Raw genomic sequence first — 22974 nt, forward strand, 5'->3', positions numbered from 1 at the left:
AGTGATCGAGTATTCAAATTACGTTGTATCGATCTACCACGGTTTTCAATACCTATATATGAAAGAAACAAAATTAAAAAAAAATTTGTGATGCAAATAAACCATCTAAAACTGGTTTTAGTTTTAGATCGCAACCTATTAAAAATCATTGATGCTGGGTAAATATAAATATATATATATATATATATATATATTGTAAACCTTGAACTATCTATCTATCATGACAGCTGGTTTGATTTCATATCATTATTTTTTAAGATTCACTCCATAATTGTCCAATAAAAACTATCATTTCCGTTATCTTCGGATCGTTACCGTAAAATGAAGATATATTATTATTAACTATTATGACCCCCACATTTCGTCATTTCCATGTCAACCCCCTTCCGTGAATCCCACGTGTCGCGCTTGAAGTTTCCATTGCGCGCCATAACATCCGTGATAAGCCCCCGTTAAGCGGCGCACACGGAGGTGATTAAGCTGCTAACGACCTCCAACGATCCGACACGTGCACCGTGGCCTCTGACTTGGCCAGGAACCACCAAAATATCATTCCAGAAATGTAACCGCCGGCCTCACGTCGCAAGCATCCTACCCCAACGGACCGACGGCTCTGATCGCCCCTCGAGCATCGACTACGATATCTCTAATAAACCACGAACCAGTGGAAATCTTCGTCATCATTCTCTCTCTCTCTCTCTCTCTCTCTCTCTCTCTCCACCCTCTTTTTTTCCCTTCCTCCTTTTATTCTTAATTTCGTTCGGTGGAAAGAACGGAAGAGCGAAAGCAAAAGGCGGAGATCGGCAATAGGGGCGATTCTTTCTCCGTCTCCTCCTCTTTCTCCTCTCCTCATTTCGAATTCGCGTAAGCTCGCGTCTTCTGGTGTTTTCCCTCGACTGCCCTCTGCTGAGCCATTTTTTTTCTTCTCTGTCTTTGATTCGGTTCCGTTGCGTGTTCATTTGCTTCGATCTGATCCGGTTCTACTCCAGTTCTTGATGGTTTTCGCATTTGGGTTGGGGATCGAGTGTTGGTTTGTTGCGGTTGGTGTCTGCGGAATCTCCTGATGCTTCTTTTCCTTCCTTCATCGCCACGTTCTGCGAACGTCGATTTCGCTTGCTTGATTTATTTTATGATCCTTCTGTCGGACGTTTTCTTAGTGTTTCACGCTTTGGTCCATTACTCGCGATTCGTGGTTTCGAAACCACTTGTCTCTGCTTGAAATCTTCTCTACATGCTTATATCTTCTCGTAGCATCCAATAACCTCGTGGGGGAGGCTTCTTTGGTAAGAATTGGCGATTCGTAATCGGTTTTTGAGAGCTTTTGGTAGCAAAATTCTTATCTTTCTTGCTGAAGAGACAATAGGGTTCTGTTCTGGCTTCAGGGGATAAAGAAACAGCGAGCCTTTCAATGGCGGACTGCAGTCGTGCCTTCTGCATTGAAGAGCTGCCCGCACATTTAATTCTGGAGATATTGAGCTGTGGGCATCTAGGGGCTGCCGACCTTGCATGCCTCGAGGCAACTTGCCGGATGTTTCGTGGTGCCGATGGGCTATTTCCCGACAAATTCCGGTCCTTGGTTGAGTTTGCTGCATTCCACATTTGTAACGTACACCCAATATTCGGTTCCCTCCCACATAATGCACGTGCAAACCTGCTTGATCGCTGTAATGGGAATTGGAAGAGACTCCTGAGGTTCTTGCAGTCTGTGGAGCAATCTTCCAGCAGCGTCGAGACATCAGCAGGCAATGTATATCTTTGCTGATACGTACACTGTTTGTATATTGCGACAAGATTATATACATGGCTGGGACATTAAATGTTTGCCTATGTTTATCTGAATATTTATATGCTTTATGCTAATCCTTAAGCCATGACATCTGAATTTGTTTCTCTGAATTTCCTAAAAGATGATGAATATCCTGTAAGGCATACAATACTGTTGGTAAGTTGCTTTAGTAATTTAAAGAGAATTATTTGATATTTTTTGATAATTTTGTATTATTTTTTGCATCATAATGTTTGTAGAGACAAAGCTGCTCCTTTTTATTCTATATAAACATCTATAGCCTTTCATTGAATTGGTTAATTGTGTTAGGTAGATTGTGATTTATATGCCCATTGTTTGATTGAGATCAACCATGAATCAACCGGATCACTGTTGGTCTCGAACAACCCCTGTGGTAGTCTTGAGGGCTACCGGATCAGGCAATTTCCATCTGGGAGGTCCTGTTGATCCAGCTGATCCACCAATATGAGTGATCTCAGCCAATCTTTGTTCATCTCAAAGTTCTTAAATGCACAATCTAATTAGACCTATCTGTATGATCTGAATCGATCCTGATTCTATGTCCTGTAACTGATCTCAAATCTGATCATGACTTTTGAGCCGGAAAGAGCATTTGAACTAGAAACTTTGATATTGTAAAGGCTTGCAATTGTTAACTACTGCTTGTGCCATAGTTATTTGGTATGTCGGTACCATACTGATTTACATGTGCAGTGATCTTAAACTAGTTGGTTCTTACTCCTTCCTTGATTATTAATAAACTATATCAGAAGCAAATGCTTCTGTTTGTCTAAGATGCAGTAATTCATTTATTTAATTATGATAATAGTTGGCATGTTTGTTAAGCCATTCAAATACTATGTTCATGTTAGTCCTGTCCATGATGTGATTACCAACTATAGGCATATGTTGTCCTTTTGTGAGTAGAACCATCAACAACTTCTATTAATTATGTTCCCTGGAAAATCTTTTCAGTAATAAAAAATGATCATTCATTCCCAAACATAAGTAAAGTTTTTCAATTAGGGCATTTTCAATCAGTTCTATGCATTTTTGCAAGGATGTGATAAAAATTATGATCAGCACAAAGAGTAACTGGGGTCAGTGTTCAAGATCAAACAATGTTAATGTATATTTGGGTTGTCATGGGCACTAGGAGTAATTTCTAGTTCTCGGGGCGGTTCTATAGTAAGTAATATAGAAACTACTTTGTTGTATGGATTCTTATAGAAAACACTAAACTACTTACCTGCTTGTAAGGTCCCTCTTAGTCTGACCTCTTGAAAGTTGAAATTTTCATATTTTTATACCATCTATTGAGATAACGATTACATTCTAGGGCATTAGTGATGTGAGTTACTCTTAGCTGTGAGGTTTATGTGTTGACTTAATTGCTGAATATGGGTTCCTAACCTTTAGCTTAATGTTGGATTCCAAGTTATGTGCTTTCTGATCATTTCTTTGTCACAAGACACTCTTAACATTTTTCACGTATAAAGACTTTCTGCATTTAAACTATAATGTTGTCAATGTACGAGAGTCTTTTCTTTGATTAAAAGATTACTACATATAGCATAGTTTATTATTTTTATTTTTTTCTGTATAAGCACATTAGATCTGCATTTACCTTTTGGCTAATGTGATCTTCATTATGCAGATGCAGGTAACCACCGGAAGATATCATACACTCTTAGTTCACAACTCATCTGTGTATTCATGCGGATCCAATTTATGTGGGGTACTTGGTCATGGTCAAGATACAACTCAATGTGCTGCATTTAGTCGCATTAATTTTCCTTCCCTCTCACATGTCATCCATATTTCAGCCTCTCACAACCATGCAGCATTCATTACACAGTCCGGAGAGGTAATTGTATGAAATTGATGAACTTTTTGTTTTGATTTTTGGCTGAACTTTTTGTTGCTTTTTAGGTGTTCACTTGTGGTGATAATTCATCATTCTGCTGTGGTCATGGAGAAGTCGGTCGGACCATATTCAAGCCTACTCGCATTGAGGCACTGAAGGGGATTCCGTGCAAGCAGGTATATCTCCACCTTCATAGTAAGTGTACAAATGTGTTGCCAAATGACTTCGTGGTAGTCCACACTTCCCACTTTCAGCACCGAGGGATATCTTGTATCATAGTGTCATGACAAATTGTTCAAGTGTTTTTGGTAAGCTACAAAGATAATCATACTTAAGAGGAAAACCTAGTATTTATGTTAGGATGGAAGTTGGTACCTCACAGGCCAGTGAGGTTAGATAACACTGGAAACTTATTTTTCTCTTTTTTTGTTTGCTGACTATACTTACATTTTTAGTTCTGTATGTACAATTGTGACTTGCTGGGAAATGGATCAGGCAGTTGACCAATGGGAAAATGAAATATCATACTATGCATGATGAGAATGTGATCAGTGAAGTATGAATGAAATTGCCAAAGAAGTTCACTTTGGGTTTGTGATTTCTCAAGTATTCTTGGGAAGGTAATGTATTATAGGATTGGTGGTTCCTAGCAAAGTCTTAGGAGGGGTGGGTTTATTGCAGTTACCTTCAACATTCTGTAGACTGTAGGGACTGATTTAATTGTGAAGGAAAATGAATATAGAGAACGAGTGAAGATAGAAGCAATACTTGGACAAAATTTCTTTGGTAAAAACCCAGATATAAAGCTTGAGAGCCAGTTATTGACAAAAATATTAATAGGAGAAAGAAAGAAAGAAACAAGTAAGAGGTGGAATCTGCTTATACAGTAATAGACATAGATGTAAACTAATGTTATTATTATAGTAGTGAACCACAAAGGTAAGTCAAGCATTCTATAATTAAGAGCTGTTGAGTAAGTTCCTTGATACCAAAGACTTCAAATAGTTTATTAAAAGACATTGTTGGGAATTTTTTGTCAATTTGTTGGGATTGCAAGCTTTCAGTTGTTGTGTTATTATCGGGAAATTTCTATTGCTAACGGTATTAATTCTAAGGATGTGTTGTCACTACACGTGTATTCTGAATTTTGTCTGTTTGTGCATCAGTTCACTTTCCATTAAACTTGAGTGGCGCTTTGTTGTGTAACTGTATGCCTTCATTGGTTTCCTATCCACCGTATGTGAGAAGGCATAATCGTGTTATCAAAGTTTCTAAGTGCTATTCATTTGTCAAACTATTTTCTATTTATTTTTCAGGTTGCCACTGGGTTAAGTTTTACTGTGATTCTTACAGTGCGAGGCCAAGTTTACACATGTGGGAGTAATGCACATGGCCAACTTGGTCTTGGTGATACCATAGACAGGCCTACTCCTAGAATTATTGAGCTCTTTGAGGGGCTGGGACAAGTGGTTCAGATTGCTGCTGGTGCAAGTTATACCTTTGTTGTCACAGATGATGGAACAGTTCATTCTTTTGGTTCCTGTACCAACTTTTGCCTTGGTCATGGAGATCAACATGATGAACTTGTTCCACGTGCCATCCAGTCCTTTAAAAGGAGGAATATTTATATCCAACGTGTCTCTGCTGGAGATGAGCATGCATTGGCCCTTGATTCAAGTGGATATGTATGTATACTATTAACATTTTGATAATTACAAATTGGCATTCCCAGTTGCAGGTTCCTTCTAACTTCCATTTTATCTCTGGAAGTTAATTAAATAACTATTTCTGCAGGTATATACATGGGGTAGAGGATATTGTGGAGCCCTAGGCCACGGGGATGAGAATGATAAGACTAGTCCAGAATTATTGACCAGTTTGAAGAGTCACCTTGCTGTACAGGTTTGATGTATTTGCTTTCCTCATTCATCCATGTCAATTCAAACAGATTTTTGGACCTAGACGCAAAGAGTATTGTATAGAATATGTAGCTGTCTTGATAATTCCAAATCGATAATTTTCTTCTACAACGTGGAAGCGGTAAAAAGAGACAAATGAAATAGTTTTAAAAATTTTAATGGTATTTATGCATGATAGAATTGGATATTAGTCATCATTCAAGATCCTATATCCTATAAAATAATTGAGGCATCAAAGCAAACATTATTGTATGTGAAGGTTAGCCATCCTTTTTAGTAATTAATAATGCTTTTAAGTATGAATCTATTGATCAGGGATGTGAATTATTTATCATGAGTATTTAGCATGTAAGCTCCTTAAAATTCAACTGACTAATTAGAAAAAGGTTGAAGAGTTGGCAATATGGTAGCGCTATTTATTATGAGGGTAGGAAAATTTTGTTGGTTAACAATTGGTTATCAAACCACCAAATTTTGTTGGTTAGCTATTGGTTATCAAACCACCAATTGCAAGATCACAAAAAATGGATATATGTTTACTACTGAGTATGGCTGTCTCATCTCTTGATTATAACATTCATCATGGACATCTATTATGATCATCACACTTGCATTCTTTCTCCACCATGAATACTGTCATTGCTTTAGTGATTTATTTGCTCTTTTGTTGTTTTCTTTTTGTTTTGTGTTTTTGTTATTTTACTTGTGCTTTTCCATGATGTATGTGCCCTTATTGAACTATTAGCTGTAATGAGAGAAAAAGTGAACTAGTACTTATAAAAAAAGGATAGCTCAATGCATGAGTGTCCCTCCAAGTGGGGTTTGGTATCATCAATCTACACAACTGTATCTCTCTATAAGCAAAGATATTGTTTATGTGATTCAAACTCTTGTCATCCAAAGTGCAAAGGATGGATCAGCCTTGCTATTATACAAAGCTTACACTCTTTGATTCCACAGCAAATATTAATTCTAAGAAACCAAACTTTCTTGAATTGGTTTCTTGTATCTCAAGTATCACCATGCTTGTTTTGACAATAAAGTTAAGTTATTGATTGTTTTGTTGGCCACTAAAATGTGCAGGTGTGCGCAAGGAAAAGAAAAACTTTCGTACTCACGGATGAAGGTTCAGTTTTCGCCTTTGGATGGATGGGTTTTGGTAGTTTAGGATTTTCTGATAGAGGAAGCTCTGACAAAGTCATGAAGCCACGTATTCTTGACAGCTTGAAATCTCACTATGTATCCCAAATCAGTACTGGACTCTACCACACCGTCGGGATCACCAATAGAGGTCTAGTATTTGGCTTCGGTGATAATGAGAGGGCACAACTGGGGCATGAAAAGATACGAGGTTGCTTAAAGCCAACAGAAATAGCAGTTGGGAAGATGGTGGATGATATGCCAATTGCAGCACCTAGCAGTTGAGAACTCCTTTGTTTTCTTCTTTGAGGTGCCTATCTTGCTGCTTATGTTTTGTATTTCAATGTATTTAGTCCAGCTGACAATGGAACATTTGATTGTTTTGATCCTATATTGTTCTCCATATAGTTCGACGGAGAAATCTTTAGATTTCATGAACTAGGATAATGTAGTTTGACAGAGCCCATGTTAGTCATAAAATGTAGTCCACAATTTGCTCTTGCGAAGGTAAACAAATTGGTTTAGTTCTTTTCAATTTGTTTGCACAATTTTTTGTATAGATGATTGGTTGGAAGGTAGTTTGGACTCTTTAAAGGTGAAACTCTTCATTTGGAAGTTATGTGGCATCGATTCCCAACTTTCTTTGTGTTGTGTATATATATATATATATATATATATATATATATATATAGGAATGAGATGGTTTAGATTGATTTTAACCTGGTGATTATGAATTTTTCCTATTCAATACCAAATCATATAAAATTTGCATTATGATTTGAAATGGATTTGCATGAAATCTCTAGTATTTTCATTTTCGATTGCTATAAGAACAACAATACCATGAGCTTGGACTTCTGTTGATATAAAAACATCACTTTCCATGTCTTTTGGATTCAATTTATAGGGGTTTGCTCGTTTGGTCTAAGTGTTTACATATTCTTTTATTCAAAAAAAAAATTATTTATTTGAACAAAATAGTTTTGATGAATATTGATAGTTTTATGTATGTTGATTGGTTGGAAGGTGGTTGGAAGGTGTATATATATATATATATATATGTATGTGTACAGACGTATGTATATATGTATATCTACATATTAACTTTGATCATAATTGTTCTAACGTTTTTGAAAATTCTCTTTTGATGGAATCTATTAACTTTTGCAACCACATATATGAAATTTTTGGTGGTAATTATTATTATTATTATTATTATTATTATTATTATATATATATATATATATATATATATATATATATATATATATATATATATATATATATATATATATATATATATATATATATATATATATATATATATATATAGACACACACACACGTGATGATCCACTCAATGAAAATTCTCCAAGGACAAATATATATATATATATATATATATATATATATATATATATATATATATATATATATATATATATATATATTAGTCTCGTTATTATGAAATTATTATATTTATATCCAAGGATTAACTTATCTCGTTATTATGAAATTACTTTTACACCCCTCATGCTATGTCCTCTTTTTTGCTTCCCTTGCTCAAAGACCACAAGTATCCGTCGCTATCTTATATGTAGCACTCGAAAATCTTTGTTCTCTCGAGACCCTGATGAGCGTTGAGCTCACATACTGTGGTTGCAATGCTCTATCGATGGATGACGTTGGGTCGCACTCTCCCAAACTCGAAAAGAGGTTACTTTGCCCGCTTCGCTACGATCCAGCTCCGTAGCCCCGTCGACGCCATGTCCCTCTCCGGCCTCCTCGTCCTCCCCCAATCTTTTGGGTTCGTTCGCTTTCGCCCTCTTCTTTTCTCCTTGCCTCCTCTTATTTTGGATGCCAATCTTGATCGTTGCTGCGTTCTTTTCTTGGATGCGGATCTTGATCAGGTTCAGGTTCGCAGTGTCAAATGTACGTCTTTTCTGGTTCTGAGTGGCATTACTCATTGTAAGTCAATCATTTTTCTTTTTGATCTTTTCTGTGTGTCTTTTGGTTTGAACTTCTTACTCCATAACAATCTTCGTTTCTCTGTTCTTGGCAAATGATGTATTGTCGTTCTTAGTTTCTGTAGGTATTTGTGATACTAGCTCCAATTTTCAGTACATGTGAACATCTCGAGTCAAAGTACTTGTGATGCTTGCACCCATGACCAGGAGAAAATGACAATGCATTCATCTTTCTAGAAGGAATCGTCTTACCCATGTCCCATTCACAAATTTTGCCTAGCTTCATAATCGTTAGGAATTTTCTTTTAAGCTAAACGTGACAGAGTAGAAGATTAGAAGGGTCTCCTTTTGCAGTTCTTTGCGTATGTTAAAAATGGGACTTAATTTTCTGAGATGGGAACCATACTTTTTTGTCCTGATATGAAGACATTAGACAAAGATAGTGAAGTTTCTATCTTCAGATTTTTGGTATATTGGATCATGACCAATAACCGCCTATATTATGAAGGAACACAAACAAGATAAGTCTGGTCAACTTTCTCGGCATCTGAACTGACCAACAGTCTTATTATATTCATTCATGTGGTGTCTTCCATTTGGTGTTCTCTTGTTCCCAATTTGCTATTTGTTTATGTGATTCAAGATCTCTATTTCATATCATGCCTCTAAGAAGTCTTCAGATATTTGGTCAATTGTCTATGCCGTGTTGCTACATATAATACCATGAGATTTTGTTATCAAACAGGCACAGTTGAGCTTGAAGTAAACAAGCTCATGAAAGGAAGGCCCCCTGGATAATTTGGAGTTCATGCAGTGTAGAGGATGAAGAGATACTGTGATTCTGCATGGTGTCTTGCGCAAGTAAATTCTGTTGCCTTGACACTATAATGATACCCTGACAATTTTAATCTTCAAAATCCCATTACACATAGGCAGAAGAAAGATAATACAATTTCTTTTCACACTGGAAAATATGTGAGCATATGGTCCATTAATTATTTGAGACATCCATGCTTCCACTTCAGGATCAATTATAGTCCATGCAATATCCGTGATTGGTGCAATCAAATCTAACAAGGTTTATAAATTTTATTTGTTGCAAGTAGGTGCATTTGACTGATATATCTCTCGTCTAATATAATGCTGTGGAGAGAAGGGATGATGCTTGCAAAGGTGGGAATGAAGCAAACAAGAGGGCAATACCTTTCCAGTTATCAGCCAGATCCTGGTCTGCTGCTGCCCTTAAAACTCAAACCTTGCTATTCACAAAAAAGAATGATGGGCATGCTGGAAATGGGTCACATGAAGGCACGAAACTTGCTGCAAGTTCTGTAGCTCAAGATCATGATGAACAGGTAAGTTGAGTTGACAATACAGATGGGGAGGTAAAGCGAAAAGAGGACATGAAGAGGAATAGGAGGAAAGGACAAAGGACGAAAAGAAAAGAAAAGAACATAGGAGACAGAGGAAAGATAGGAAGAGTGAAACGAGACAAAGGATGAAAGGGTGATAGAAGAAATGAAGGGGGGCAGCTAGGAGGATGATGTGGAGGAGGCAGAGAGAAGGAAGGGGACGATAATAAGGAAGACAAGGACAAAAGGAAGAGACAAAGGAGTGGGAATAGAAAATGGAGGATGAAGATAAAAGAAGGAAAAGATAAAACAATGATCTCTTATCATCGACAGTTAATCCAAGAAGCAACAAGCTAACTTAAACATAAGTGATGATTTATGCAACGATACATTTCCTCAATGGAGATGGTAAGCCATGATTTTGTATTGACATCAGATGGAATAATCCCAGTTACCACTCAAAGAGTAAATGACAAACGACTGACCTCTACATCCAGCAACGAATCATGCATGCCTCTCAACTGATCAAGCCCTATCGACAAAGATCTGCAATGAGATTGATGTAACAAGCTTCGATTAGAAGAAAACCCAATGCAAAAAAGCTGTTTAACAAAATAAATACATGTAATAATCACAGTTTCCTCTCAAGAGGAAATGACAAAGGGATGACCTCTATATCCGGCAATGGATCATACACTTTCTTCTCACGAACATCAAACACTGTTACCCCAGATATTTTCTGAACTCCTAACCTTGGAGCGATCATGTTCTGCCCAAACATTCAATTCAAAGGTCAGCCATAGGTTGCAATTCTTTTGAAAAATAAAACCATTCATCATCTCAAGGCTGACCATCTGGTACACATTTCTTACCAGTTCAATAATGTTGGAATCAAAAGCTTCTACTGGTGGAAGCACCTGTTGTGATATTCAAAAGACAAGGATTAGCATGTGAAAAATTATAAAGAGACCATCTCTATGATCAACCTCATTACCCGGGACATATGAGAAAACCTAGGTTCACATTTTAAATAAATAAAATTCTGGATCAGTTATGCGACACTTTATTTATTTATATTTTTTCATTTATAAAAAAAGTGCACATCTGCATCCATGTAACCAACCATCATTAATGGTATATATTGAACAAAACCATTCGCTCCCTGTGCCAGAAAGAGATTATATTTAAAATTTCTCTATCTTAGATTATGTGACAAACACATTTCAGTTTGCAAAAAGGATTAACTGTATACAACCAATATTCTCATCAGATCACCAATCATTTTGAAAAGGAATACTATGATTTTCCCATAGCCCTAATCAGCGATTTAAAAAGCGCTAGGCGCCAAAAGACGCCAAGGTCCAAAAACGCCCGAGGCGCTAGGCGCTCGCCCGAGCGAAGCGAGACGCTCAAATATAAAAATATATAATATAATTAATCAATATAATTATTTAAAATTTTAAATAAAAATATGTTATTAAATTAAGAAAATCTATTAATAGTATTGAAAATTAATCATTTCAAATAAACTTAATATTAACAGTATACTGAGCCTGCTGACTGAGAAACGAGGAAGCAACGGCGAGCGGCGACAGCGGCAGCGGGAAAGGGAGTGACGAGCAGCGGGAAGCGCGAGCGGTGACAGCGATAGTGTTTGCGAGCAGCGACAGCGGCGAGCAACGGGAGGCGCGAGCGGCGACAGAGGCAGCGTTTGCGAGCAGCGACTGCGGGGAGCAACGGGAGCAGGAGCGGCGAGCAACGGGAGGCATGAGCAGCGACAGAGGCAACGTTTGCGAGCAGCGACAGGAGCGACGAGCAGCGGGAGGCACGAGCGGCGACAGAGGTAGTGTTTGCGAGCAGCGACAACGGCGAGCGGCGACGACGACAGCGTTTGCGAGCAGCGACAGCGGCGAGCAGCGAGATCGGGATCGGGAGAGGGTTGGGTAAGGGTTATATCGGTTTAGTTGGTTCGATTGAACCAACTAACCAACCGAACCAGGACCAAACCAGACCTAAAATCCTGGTTCGGTCGCCTTGGTTTACCCAGGCGCTCGCCCGAAGCGCCCAGCGCCTGGGCTCGCGTGAGCGCCCAGGCCGCACCTGTTTGAAGCGCGCCGCCTGGGAGATTAGCGAGGCGCTCGGGCCTCGCCTCGCCTCGCCCGAGCGCCTTTTTCAATCACCGGCCCTAATTAAAAAGAAAACATCTAAGAATCTAAGTATCCAAAACCAATGCTCTTCAATATGTGCATATTGTATATCAACTATTATCAATCAGGTTTCTTACCAACTTCTGGATTCCATTAACCATGGCAACCTTCTCTTCACTAGAAATGCTTGGAGATGTAAAGATTTCGAAGGGACCTAGAGTTCTCTCTGTCTGATTTTTGAGAGACAGATGTACCTGAAAAGTTTCAATACAAAAGTAACAACACAATTTATCAGGATGTCTGCATAAGTGATCAAACCGAAAACCAGATAATGAACATATAGTTAGCATCAATTACTGACCCGTGTAATAATATAAGAAAAGTAAAGTGTATCGGATCTCAAACATCTGCTAACAAGGGAAAAAGCTATTCAATTAATGAGTTTCTGGTGGCTAAATTATTTTTTTATATACATTTTCTATGATGAAATGAAACAAATACTCAATTTATCGGTTGGTCTTTTCTATAGCATCTCAGCCTATATTGCCAAAGAGCAATTCTCATCCTCGAAGATGGCCCATAGTAAAGATCATTGACAGGTCTACTAGATACCATGAATCAATGAGCAAGGAATAATACAGTAACATGAAAGGGTTCTATGGAACGACCTTTTCAAAATCACTCATTCTTAAGGCTGGTAAACATTACAAAATAGCTCAAGAAAAAGCATATATTGTATAAATCAATAAAATGATGTTCTTCGATCATCATTCTATTATAGGGTGCGTGCAAAATAGTAAAATAGATAATATAGTCTGTTGGAAACATATATCTGCAATTTGAATACTCAAATTATGCAAAAGTTAAGTCATATTCTACCTCTGTTCAAGTGAATGTACTTAAGCTCTATAGACCTAGAAAGTGATTAAGAAAGATGGGTAAACCAGTTCACACTAGGACAAACCATCCTTCATGGTCATCTCATGAAAAACTTGTCAAAGATTGGAAACATTAATGTGCAATTTGAATACTCAAATTATGCAAAAGTTAAGTCATATCCTACCTTGTTCAAGCGAATGTACTAAGCTCTATCAATAGAGCTGAAGATGATCAAGAAAGATTTGACACGCTAGGACAAACCACCCTTCATGGTCATCTCATGAAAAGCTTGTCAGGAATTAGATAAATAAAACAAGCAGCAGGATGTTACAACTTTATGATAACATTGCAACACCTAAAAGGAACAACATTTTCTCTCCAAGATCAAAATTATTTAAGCCTCCATAAAGCAAAAGTGGCCCACTCATTTTAGTTAATTTCCTTGTTTAGGCAATTAACCATGTCCATCTGCAATAGAAGATCCTTGGTCCATGAATATAGTAGTTGCAGAATTTGAAAACCATACAACTATTCAAGTTATTAAGCAATAGCTACATCTAAATGCACAATAAACTACCAGATGCTTACCAGAAATGGTCTCTCCAGCACGATGATGGGTGGAACATCGAGAATATGCAAGTCAATGTCCTTGTGAACAATTGGCTGTTTAAAAAAAAAACCTCAATTTCTAAATAGTTGAGTATATTTGACTGGTATAATATGTAAACAAATTCCAAACTGAGTATATTTAGATCGATAACCAGAGCCAGAATCAGCGGGTTAAAAACACATGAGAAATTAAAGATAACTAATTCATGTGCATCTACATAATTGCACTGAATCCACATGTATCTTCTAAAGATTAAACCATAGCAAAAAGGCATTAGCTCACATTGGAATCTCTTTTCACAGAAAAAGCATAAGACTATGCTTGCTACTTTTTCTAGATGAGAGAAAGATACGCTAAACAAACATATAAAAAAACAAATTGTCAGGATATTATGACTTATTGTATATGAAAAACAAAATCAAACTTGTAAGAGAATAAAGGGACTTTTTATAAGGTACCATATATTCAATTTCAGAAAATAAAAAGGAAAATCTGTGCAAAAAAGTGGTGTCATTTGATTTTTTTTACTTACATTGGTGTTGTTTTTGACCTAAATTGGGACATTTGAACACTTTATAATGGGAGAAGACACTGTGTAATTTGCCACAATAACGACATTTGGAAGTACTACTAAACTGAGAAGAATCAAAATATGCCTACATGTCCATTAGTAAGGCCAGATGATCACCATTACATTACTTTTTCTGTATCTGTCGCTATAGTAGCAACACTGCAAACAATTACCAATCTAGCTCAGGGAGCAGTTTGTGGAAGATTCTACACATGAATTAATTAAGCAAGGAACTACAGCTGCAGGAATTAAATGAATTTGCTCAATGATCATTTTTCTTATGCATTTACTAGATGAAGACGATTTAGGATTTTTAATGCAACTATATTTTTAAGCTTGAAAATAAAATACAGCAAAATAGCAACTAGGGTCTCATGTACTAACAGTGCCATAAATTTGCTGAGTCTGAAGTCGTCCAGGTTCACCCAAGTTTGTACGCCATGTTATCTGAAATTTACCAAGAATACTGCTGCTATCAACCCTTACTCGTCCAGATTCAACTGTTGACTTTAACAAATACAGATAATTGTATATTCCACCTCCAGCTGTAACAAGAATGGGTGGTTTAAATAATCCTCTGTCAAGATAATGAAGGTAATAAGTAAGAAGTCATCTAGTGCAATGAAGTAACAACAATGGCTTAAATAAGAATAGCATGAAAGACAAACCAAGCCACAGTACAGCTACTTTATGTAGAAAAATTACAGGGACATAATAATTCTAGTTGTTTTCTGTTTAATCACCTTGTCTTAGAGTTGGTTTCTGAAGTGTGTTCATCAACTTCCAATCTCGTTGCAATCCATTGTTGTGCAGGTTCAAATTCGACTTGATCCATGTAAAGGTTTGACTTTGTGTGGTTCTCTATGCATGCCTCCAAAAGAGTATTGTCCTGAAATGGAGAATGTAAGCATGAACTTATTACTGCCTCAAGCAATCTGATTAGACCAAAGCTACACATCACATGCATCCATGTCACAGCATAACAATAACAAAGCCATAATGTCCCAACTATTTGGGGAACTTTAAGTTAAAATAAAAGATCGAATAATAAATTAATCTCACTAGCCATCTCACCGATCCATCCCAGTATACCGACCGACTGTCGATACACTATGTACCGATGTACCAACACATAGTACGATGAGACACACAGATAAATCGGTATGTACCACCCGTAGTGGGCGGTACACCATAGTACAACAAACCTTACTTCTAGCCTAACATAGAAATCAGAAAGATAAATTACATATCTATGCTCCATATAAAGTTTCAAAATTTCACATTTATAACAAGAAATTTCAAGATTGCATATACATCACTCTAAAGATACCTGCCTAGGTAAACTCTATCCATAAAATTTAGGTTTGACCATTGTTAAATATATTAAATTAATTTATGATATATGATAAAAAAATATAATTATATTTAACTGCCCTCATCTTCCTTTTAAAAAAATAAACTAACAAAAAGAGGCATGGTTGTCTGTCAACAGCATCATAGACTAATGCCACTAGCACCAGCAAGTGTGGCCTCACAACTGCTGCCACCAGCAGTTGGTCAAATTGATGGTCAACTAATTAAAATTAAGCTAAGAGGCACACATGTAAGATTTTTGAAGTTTGGAGGGATATAAATGCAATTCCAAAATTTAGAGTGACGAATAAGCAAATCACTATGTTTGGAAGGATATATGTGTAATTATTTAAAAAGTAAAGAAATATGCCAATTAACTTGTCACCAAAGTTTGTTGTCCTTTTTGAATTTGTTAAACAAAATCCCAGTTATCATTCACAAAGCAAAAATGTTTCAGAAATTCTTTTGATGAGCCATATATTTAGTGAATTTGGTTTATTACAATACCAAAGAAATTATTGCATCAACAATAATGTTACAAAAAATACATATTCCAAGCAGTGTTCAGTCTTGCTAATATCACAGGCCTTAAACAACATTCTATACAAAATGAAGTTTATGGGCCATTTCAGTCCTTTCGGGTGAAAAACCAAATGAAAGTAATCCATAGGTCTAATGAGCTTTTTTTTTTTTCTTTGACTTATTCATTCTATGTATGTAAAAAAAAAATTTGAAGTGAACCAGTGTTCGATGTCTAAAAAACACTGGACATTAAGATCAAGAAAATTTGCAATCATGAAATTATTAAGTTGATTTCTATGTCTTGGGATGTTTTTAACCCGACAGTAAGATACCGCTTATCAGATCTCAATAGCCCCTGGGATCTCATTTTTTAAGCAGATGTGAACATATCAATTTTATTCAAACTACACAATCTCGGTAGTAGCAATAACAAACCAATCTTGTTCAAGTTTGTGCCAGGGAAGGGTTATGCAAACTGGTAGAAAAGATTATGCAAACCTCCCATTATTCCACTGCTGCTTACTGTTTCTCTTGAATTCTCAAAAGCTTGTGCGCTGCAAAGGCTTGTGGAGCAGTAAATGCTTATTATTGCATAAACCATTTGTCATGGTAGATATCTAGATCATTTCAAAGATTAAAATAAATGAAGAACTTCCACAAATATGCTGCTTATGAACCCCAAAACAATTCGGTTATATAGGTTTGGTATGTGTTTGTGACATGGACCTGATAGACCAGAAGTTATTCCAGTATATATCTTAGTATAAAGTTTGGATGTTATATAAATTATTGGACCACATATAATCCTACTATACAAACAAGCTACCCTAATATAAAGAAACAAATTTCTAAAAATTGATTGGTAAGAAAAAGTCCCTTTTATTTTTTTAATGGAGATAAACAAACTATATTTCGTTAACCTCCATCTAGGAGATGAGTAAAAGCATCCAAGTATAAATTTTTTAGTGATGGATATTGACAGAGGATGACTATTCTACCCATACTAAGTCACACATGCCATTACAATATTGAAATGATGCATAGGATGACCAACAGTATTGGTCAGTAAAGATTCCTCTTTTAGGTTTATATTGAGTCAACCAGTAAAAATACTAAAGAGATTATATTATGACCAGTTGAGCATTTCAATACAAATGACAGCAAGGTGGAATATGCTCAAGAGTGAGTGATCAAGGAGGGATACTGGAGAGGACTTCAGTTGTTTGGATAGGTCATCAAAGAAAAAGAGGCTCTTCCATTGGTTATAGGAAGATAGGACTCCATAAAAGAGTTAGATTATACTTTCCTTTGTGGTCTCACTTTCCTGTGAAATCTCTTTTTTTCCTCTTTCCGCTACTTATGTCAGGGAACGATTTGGTGAAAAGTGAAATGTTAGATGTGAGATTATCAAATATATTACTCAGTGTGGCCAAAATTTATTCGACATATTTAAAATTGGTTTGCTAATATGGAATCTAGGTTTGCTAACCTCAACCCACCTGGGACCTAGCCTAACTCACCTATTGCCACCCATATTCTCAGCCCATTTCAAGGTATATTTGTTAGACAATACGTTATTTAAGAAAAATACCCTACATGATTTACTTAATTATATCCCTGAATATTTTTGTGAAACCAATGCACCTAAGAGAGGGGGGGGGGAGAGAGAGAGAGAGGACTTCTATAACATGAATAAGCTAAAGGCAGAAACAGATTATTTTACCCATAAGAAAACATGATGCATAAGCAACTAAGTGTGCATTTTGGAGAACCTAAAGAAACAAATGTGGCCAAAGTCAATCACTATGGGACCTTATTTTTCAGTTAAAGTGCAACAGATTCATTTTAGACTAAGCTGATCACAGAAAATATGAAACCGAGTCTTGGCAATTTTTGTAAATTTCAATCAGTTCTGCTCACTACAGGCAGTTTCATAATGTTTCCATCAAATTTGGTTAGTTTAATTGACATTATCACAGATGCAAAAAGAGGTCTATAAGTAACTTATGCCTGAAACTCTTAAAAATCAGTGCAAGGTACAGCAAGAGTCAACGCATCCAATTATATTCCACAAAGCAACAGTGTTTTAAATTCAGATGATAAAAATTAGTTCCATGACCCAAACGTTCTGTTGGTACATAGACATTATGAGTAAAAACAAATAAGATGAAGAAGTGCCCTATAAATAAAAAAATGGCATGATGCCGTGAACAAAATAGAAAAGTTGCAAGTAAATAATGCTAAACCTCTTCCAAGGACAAATGAAACTATTAGATTCACCAAACAGGTACGACTTCAACTTGGGTCATTGGGATGTTTGAACATTCACATGCAAATTAGTGCATATTATCACATAATGGCCTAGGGAAGTTATGACAGTTGGAAAATAGTCAGTGCTCTACGGGCAACAACGTAAGCGATATTTGAGCCCACTGCAGTAAACTCAATTAATTTACTTTAGTATAATCAACAAATGCTCATCAACAGAGTTCTCAACGAATGTTATACATGGAAGATAATAATAACATATAAAAGCATCATAATAGAAACAGAAAACAAAAAACATGAAAATAATGTCCGTATATTGTCTATGATGATTTATCATCCCTTATATTCATTAATTGTTGACAAAAAGACAAAGAAGACCTACAAAAGACAGATCAACAAAAAAAGGATGTGGACTTCTCTCCTATTTTTTTTTTTCAGACGACATCTCCTAATTATTTCTAACAATGCAACCCTAGTTAATTCAAATGATTATTGCAAATGGCTATGATTATGGGGGTTACAGCAGCTACTTCAGATAAAACATGCAACCCTAAACTGCCATACCAACTGCTGTGGCGGCTACTATGGCTATTTTCCAGAACTGTCTTCCTAGAGTGTTTATGATGGCAGTTTACAAAATCAAGTTGGTGAGTATCAAAGGCGTCAACTGTACCTGTTTAATAACAAAATCGCATGGCATTATATGTAGCAACAGGCCTAGACAATTGACCAAATATCTGAAGGCTTCTTAGAGGCATGAAATAGAGATCGTGAATCATATAAACAAATAGCAAAATGGGAACAAGTGAACACCAGATGGAAGACACCACATGAATGTATATAATAAGACTGCTGGTCAGTTCAGATACCGAGAAAGTTGTCAGACTTATCTTGTTGGTGTTTCTTCCTTTATCATATAGGCACTTATTGGTCATAGTCCAATATACCAAAAATCTGAAGATAGAAAAAACTTCACTATCTTTGTCAAATGTCTTCATATCAGGACAAAAGTATGGTTCCCACTTCGGAAAATAAGTCCCATTTTTAACATATGCAAAGCACTGCCAAAAGGAGACCCTTCTAATCTTCTATTATATATGCCACATTTAGCTTAAAAATAAACTCCTTACGATTTTGAAGCTAGGCAAAATTTGTGAATGGGACATGGGTAAGATGCTTCCTTCTATATAGATGAATGCATTGTCATTTTCTCATAGTCATAGGTGCAAGCATCACAAGTACGTGACTTGAGATGTTCACATGTAGAGAAAATTGGAGTTAGTATCACAAATGCCTACAGAAACTAAGAATGACAACTCATCATTTGTCAAGAATAGAGAAACAAAGATTGTTATAGAGCAAGAGGTTCAAACCAAAAGACACACAAATAAGATCAAAAAGAAAAATGATTGACTTACAATGAGTAATGCCAGTCAGAACCAGAAAAGACATACCTTGACTGTTCGAACCTAAACAAGAAAAACATTAACAAAATCAGAGGCACAAGAAATATAAGTGTCGTAGTCAAATAATATAGCTAATTTCTTAGAGTCATGAAGATATCGGCATCCATTTAACTAATGAATTATGTAAGATAATACTTTCAGGATTTAAATTCCATTTTTAGCTAAAAGCTACCAAGATGCACTATCTATATTCTATATCGATGTTAACAATGTTTTCACATCGGAGTAATATGTAGTAAATGAAAATACCTTTGTTTTAACAGAAAGTGGGTTGCTAACAACGAACTTAAAAAACTGTGGAAGATATTTCCGCTCGCTGTCACCGTCATTGTACAAAGCAGTGCAAACAAGCCTAAAAGTTCAATTGCAAGAAGAACCCATCATATTATGCCATAAGGCTGTTACCATTTGAATCTTGAGAAAACTATAAGATATAAAAATAAAAAGTAACCAACGTGTGAGGCCCGAGTTCTTTAACATCATGTTCGACAATGAAATCATATCTGCCCCCAGAACGTATTGATTCAACAGGTGATTTTGATGTATCTAAAAGCAGGATCCTTTGCCTTTCTGTTTGAATTTCTGCCTGAAAGTAGAAAACTATTAAATCATGGCTTGTGTTACAAAATTTCAGAAACCAAATCGATGAGTAAAATTGAATTGATGGGCAAACTTCTGATTAAATCCCAAAGATACATTAGAAATTTCTTTTAAGAGATTAAGAGCACTAAAATTTCAAAGTTGTGTTACCTTTGAAGAAGATATCCTAAACAACAAGAAAAAGCTACTGCAGTGAAATTCTATCATTGTACTTCAATGGCAGTTTTACTTCTTAATAATAAATAGAAATTAAAGAAAACAATTTACAAAATTAGAGTAACAAGATCGAATGCTGAAAAGTATTGGGAATACTATGCAACCTCAAAGTTCTTCTTTAATTAAAAGAATTGTTTTATAAAATAAACATATAGCCATTTATGATTCATTGATCAAAAGCATGTACAAGCAAGTCTAATACTACTCACTATTTCCTACATGGAGAACATCATTATTGACTCAACAGTCCACTGATTGAACTGCTATGCTTATGCCTGATAACTGATATAATATCACAAAATTTAAGAGTAACCAGTCGAATTATTTCATACAACCATTAATCTACAACAACAGTAATAACAATAAGCCATAAGGTCCTAGTTACAGGAATTGACTACATGGTTAATTTCTCGCCGGCAAGCTCTATTGATGGCATAAGGTCCTAGTTACACACTTCCTAGGCGCTTCCACCCATTTAAGTTTTAGAAATCGGCCACTTACATGTTCCCAAAAAGCAACTGCATGAGCACCCATAAAGATTTAAACGATAATTTCCCCTTCTCCAATGTCATTCAACATTTAGTTTTTGAAAGAACCACCCCTTTCATTTGATTCTACCACATTTCTTGAGAACCCTCAATTTGAGACTAAACATTTGGTTAATCTAAACCAAGATTTCAGAAGAAACGATGGGACGCAAAAAAAGGAGCTCGAGAACCATCAAACCTAGATTCAATATCGCCAGAAACCACATAAAGAGCAAAAGACAAAACTAAGACACCTTGATGATCACGTCCCTTGCTTCAAATTTCGAGCTATTGTTGACGCTGATGTAGCTGGAGAACGTCTCCCCCAAATAGATATTTCTACAGACACAACAAGTATGTCACACGGAAAGATCAAGATCCGCATCCAAGAAAAGAATGCAAAGATCAAGATTCGCATCCAAAAAAAGAGGCGGTAAGGAGAAAAGACGAGGGCGAAAGCGAACGAACCCAAAAGATTGAGGAAGGACGAGGAGGCCGGAGAGGGACATGGCATCGACGGGGCTACGGATCTGGAACCGGTCGCGGAAGGTGAAGTCACTGTTGGCGACGCGGGCATCGGGGCCTGCAGCATCGTCGAACAGGAGATCAAGGGGAAGGGTGGGGTCGTCGAGGAGGTCCTCGGGGGCGAGGAGGTCGAGCGGGTCGAGGAGGCGGAAGACGGCGTCCTCGGCCTGGAAGGAGGGGCGGCACAGCCGCATCACGCGGAAGGCGAGGGAGTGTTGGGGCGGTGAGCCGCCCTGGGGCTGACCCGACATCGCCGCCTCGCTCGGTCTCTTTCTCTCTCTCTCTCTCTCTCTTTCTTCTCGGTCTCTCTCGCTTGTGTGTGATTACTTTAAGGAGAGGGGAATATTTATAGCACGATTTTTCTAAAAAATCCCTCCTATATTTGAAATGACAAAAATAAACTCCTTATTTCATCTTTCACCGTTGTTTTTATATGATAATCCACTTCTTTTTATTATTCAAAGAATTTTTAAAAATGCGTAAAAAAAAAATTAAGGGCTCCTTTGAACATTATAATAATAATAATATGGTTTTATTATTTAATATTATTTAGTAAATTAATATTTGATAAAAAAAATTTAAATCATATTTGACTTGGATGTTGTATTGAAAATATTCGACTAATGTAGTAGTATTAGTATTTTAGTATTTATGGGGTGTTAATATATATTTTTTTTATTTCAAGAGTACTCTATAATTTTGTCTAATATTATAAAGTTTTAAAAATAATTTATCGAGGATCCAACATAATTTATATTTTCTATAAGGTGATATTTTATTTATATATTTTTAAAAAATATTTTATATTTATTTATATGATTATATTTTTTATTTATTATATATTTGGGCCATATGAAATTTTTTTATAAGACTACATACATACATACATACATACATACATACATACATACATACATACATACATACATACATTTATTTATATTGTTTTACTTATTTATTTAAATAAAAAATATGTATCACTTTTGAATAAATATTAAAAATATTAATATTTAATATATTTTTAAAATATAATTTTACCAAACAACACTTATGTCAATATATATTTAAAATAGTTTTTATTTATTTTATTTAACACTCAAAATATTATACAATTGCACATTCACTTAAACTCTTTTTTCCAACCGTATATTAAAAGTATAAATATATTTTTAAACACATTCATAAATTATATTGGTTTCTCACTAAGTCAAATTGATAATCTTGTGATTTTAAATAATAATATTATAAGATTTTTTAAA

At 36.0% G+C, this 22974-nt stretch overlaps 2 protein-coding genes across 5 annotated transcripts; one reads left to right on the forward strand and one right to left on the reverse strand.

Annotated features, from left to right (window-relative positions):
* The first annotated feature begins 703 nt into the window (after positions 1 to 703).
* Positions 704 to 7306, forward strand: LOC103982798 (ultraviolet-B receptor UVR8). Of its 3 annotated transcripts, none has more exons than XM_018822437.2 (7): positions 704 to 1283; positions 1364 to 1747; positions 3444 to 3653; positions 3719 to 3829; positions 4970 to 5338; positions 5448 to 5555; positions 6656 to 7306. In XM_018822437.2, the coding sequence occupies exons 2-7, from the start codon at positions 1409 to 1411 to the stop codon at positions 6995 to 6997; spliced, it is 1479 nt and encodes a 492-aa protein (XP_018677982.2). In that variant the 5' UTR covers positions 704 to 1283; positions 1364 to 1408; the 3' UTR covers positions 6998 to 7306. The 3 variants fall into 3 exon arrangements, with proteins under 3 accessions (XP_018677982.2, XP_009398507.2, XP_009399235.2); XM_009400232.3 differs by having other exon boundaries at positions 1383 to 1747; XM_009400960.3 differs by having other exon boundaries at positions 704 to 864; positions 1383 to 1747.
* Positions 7307 to 9495: 2189 nt separating this feature from the next.
* LOC135610324 (uncharacterized) lies at positions 9496 to 22031 on the reverse strand. 2 transcript variants are annotated; one of them, XM_065104707.1, is made up of 13 exons: positions 21659 to 22031; positions 21445 to 21529; positions 20303 to 20433; positions 20097 to 20199; positions 19836 to 19850; positions 14982 to 15127; positions 14623 to 14815; positions 13646 to 13720; positions 12316 to 12432; positions 10904 to 10948; positions 10702 to 10800; positions 10517 to 10577; positions 9496 to 9574 (listed from the first exon to the last, which is right to left on the reverse strand). In XM_065104707.1, exons 1-12 carry the CDS (start codon positions 21964 to 21966, stop codon positions 10557 to 10559), a joined length of 1338 nt encoding a protein of 445 aa, XP_064960779.1. In that variant the 5' UTR covers positions 21967 to 22031; the 3' UTR covers positions 9496 to 9574; positions 10517 to 10556. The 2 variants fall into 2 exon arrangements, with proteins under 2 accessions (XP_064960779.1, XP_064960778.1); XM_065104706.1 differs by lacking the exon at positions 9496 to 9574 and having other exon boundaries at positions 10373 to 10577.
* Between the last annotated feature and the right edge of the window lie 943 nt (positions 22032 to 22974).

Source organism: Musa acuminata, chromosome BXJ2-4 (genome assembly GCF_036884655.1).
Source record: "Musa acuminata AAA Group cultivar baxijiao chromosome BXJ2-4, Cavendish_Baxijiao_AAA, whole genome shotgun sequence".
Taxonomy (NCBI): domain Eukaryota; kingdom Viridiplantae; phylum Streptophyta; class Magnoliopsida; order Zingiberales; family Musaceae; genus Musa; species Musa acuminata.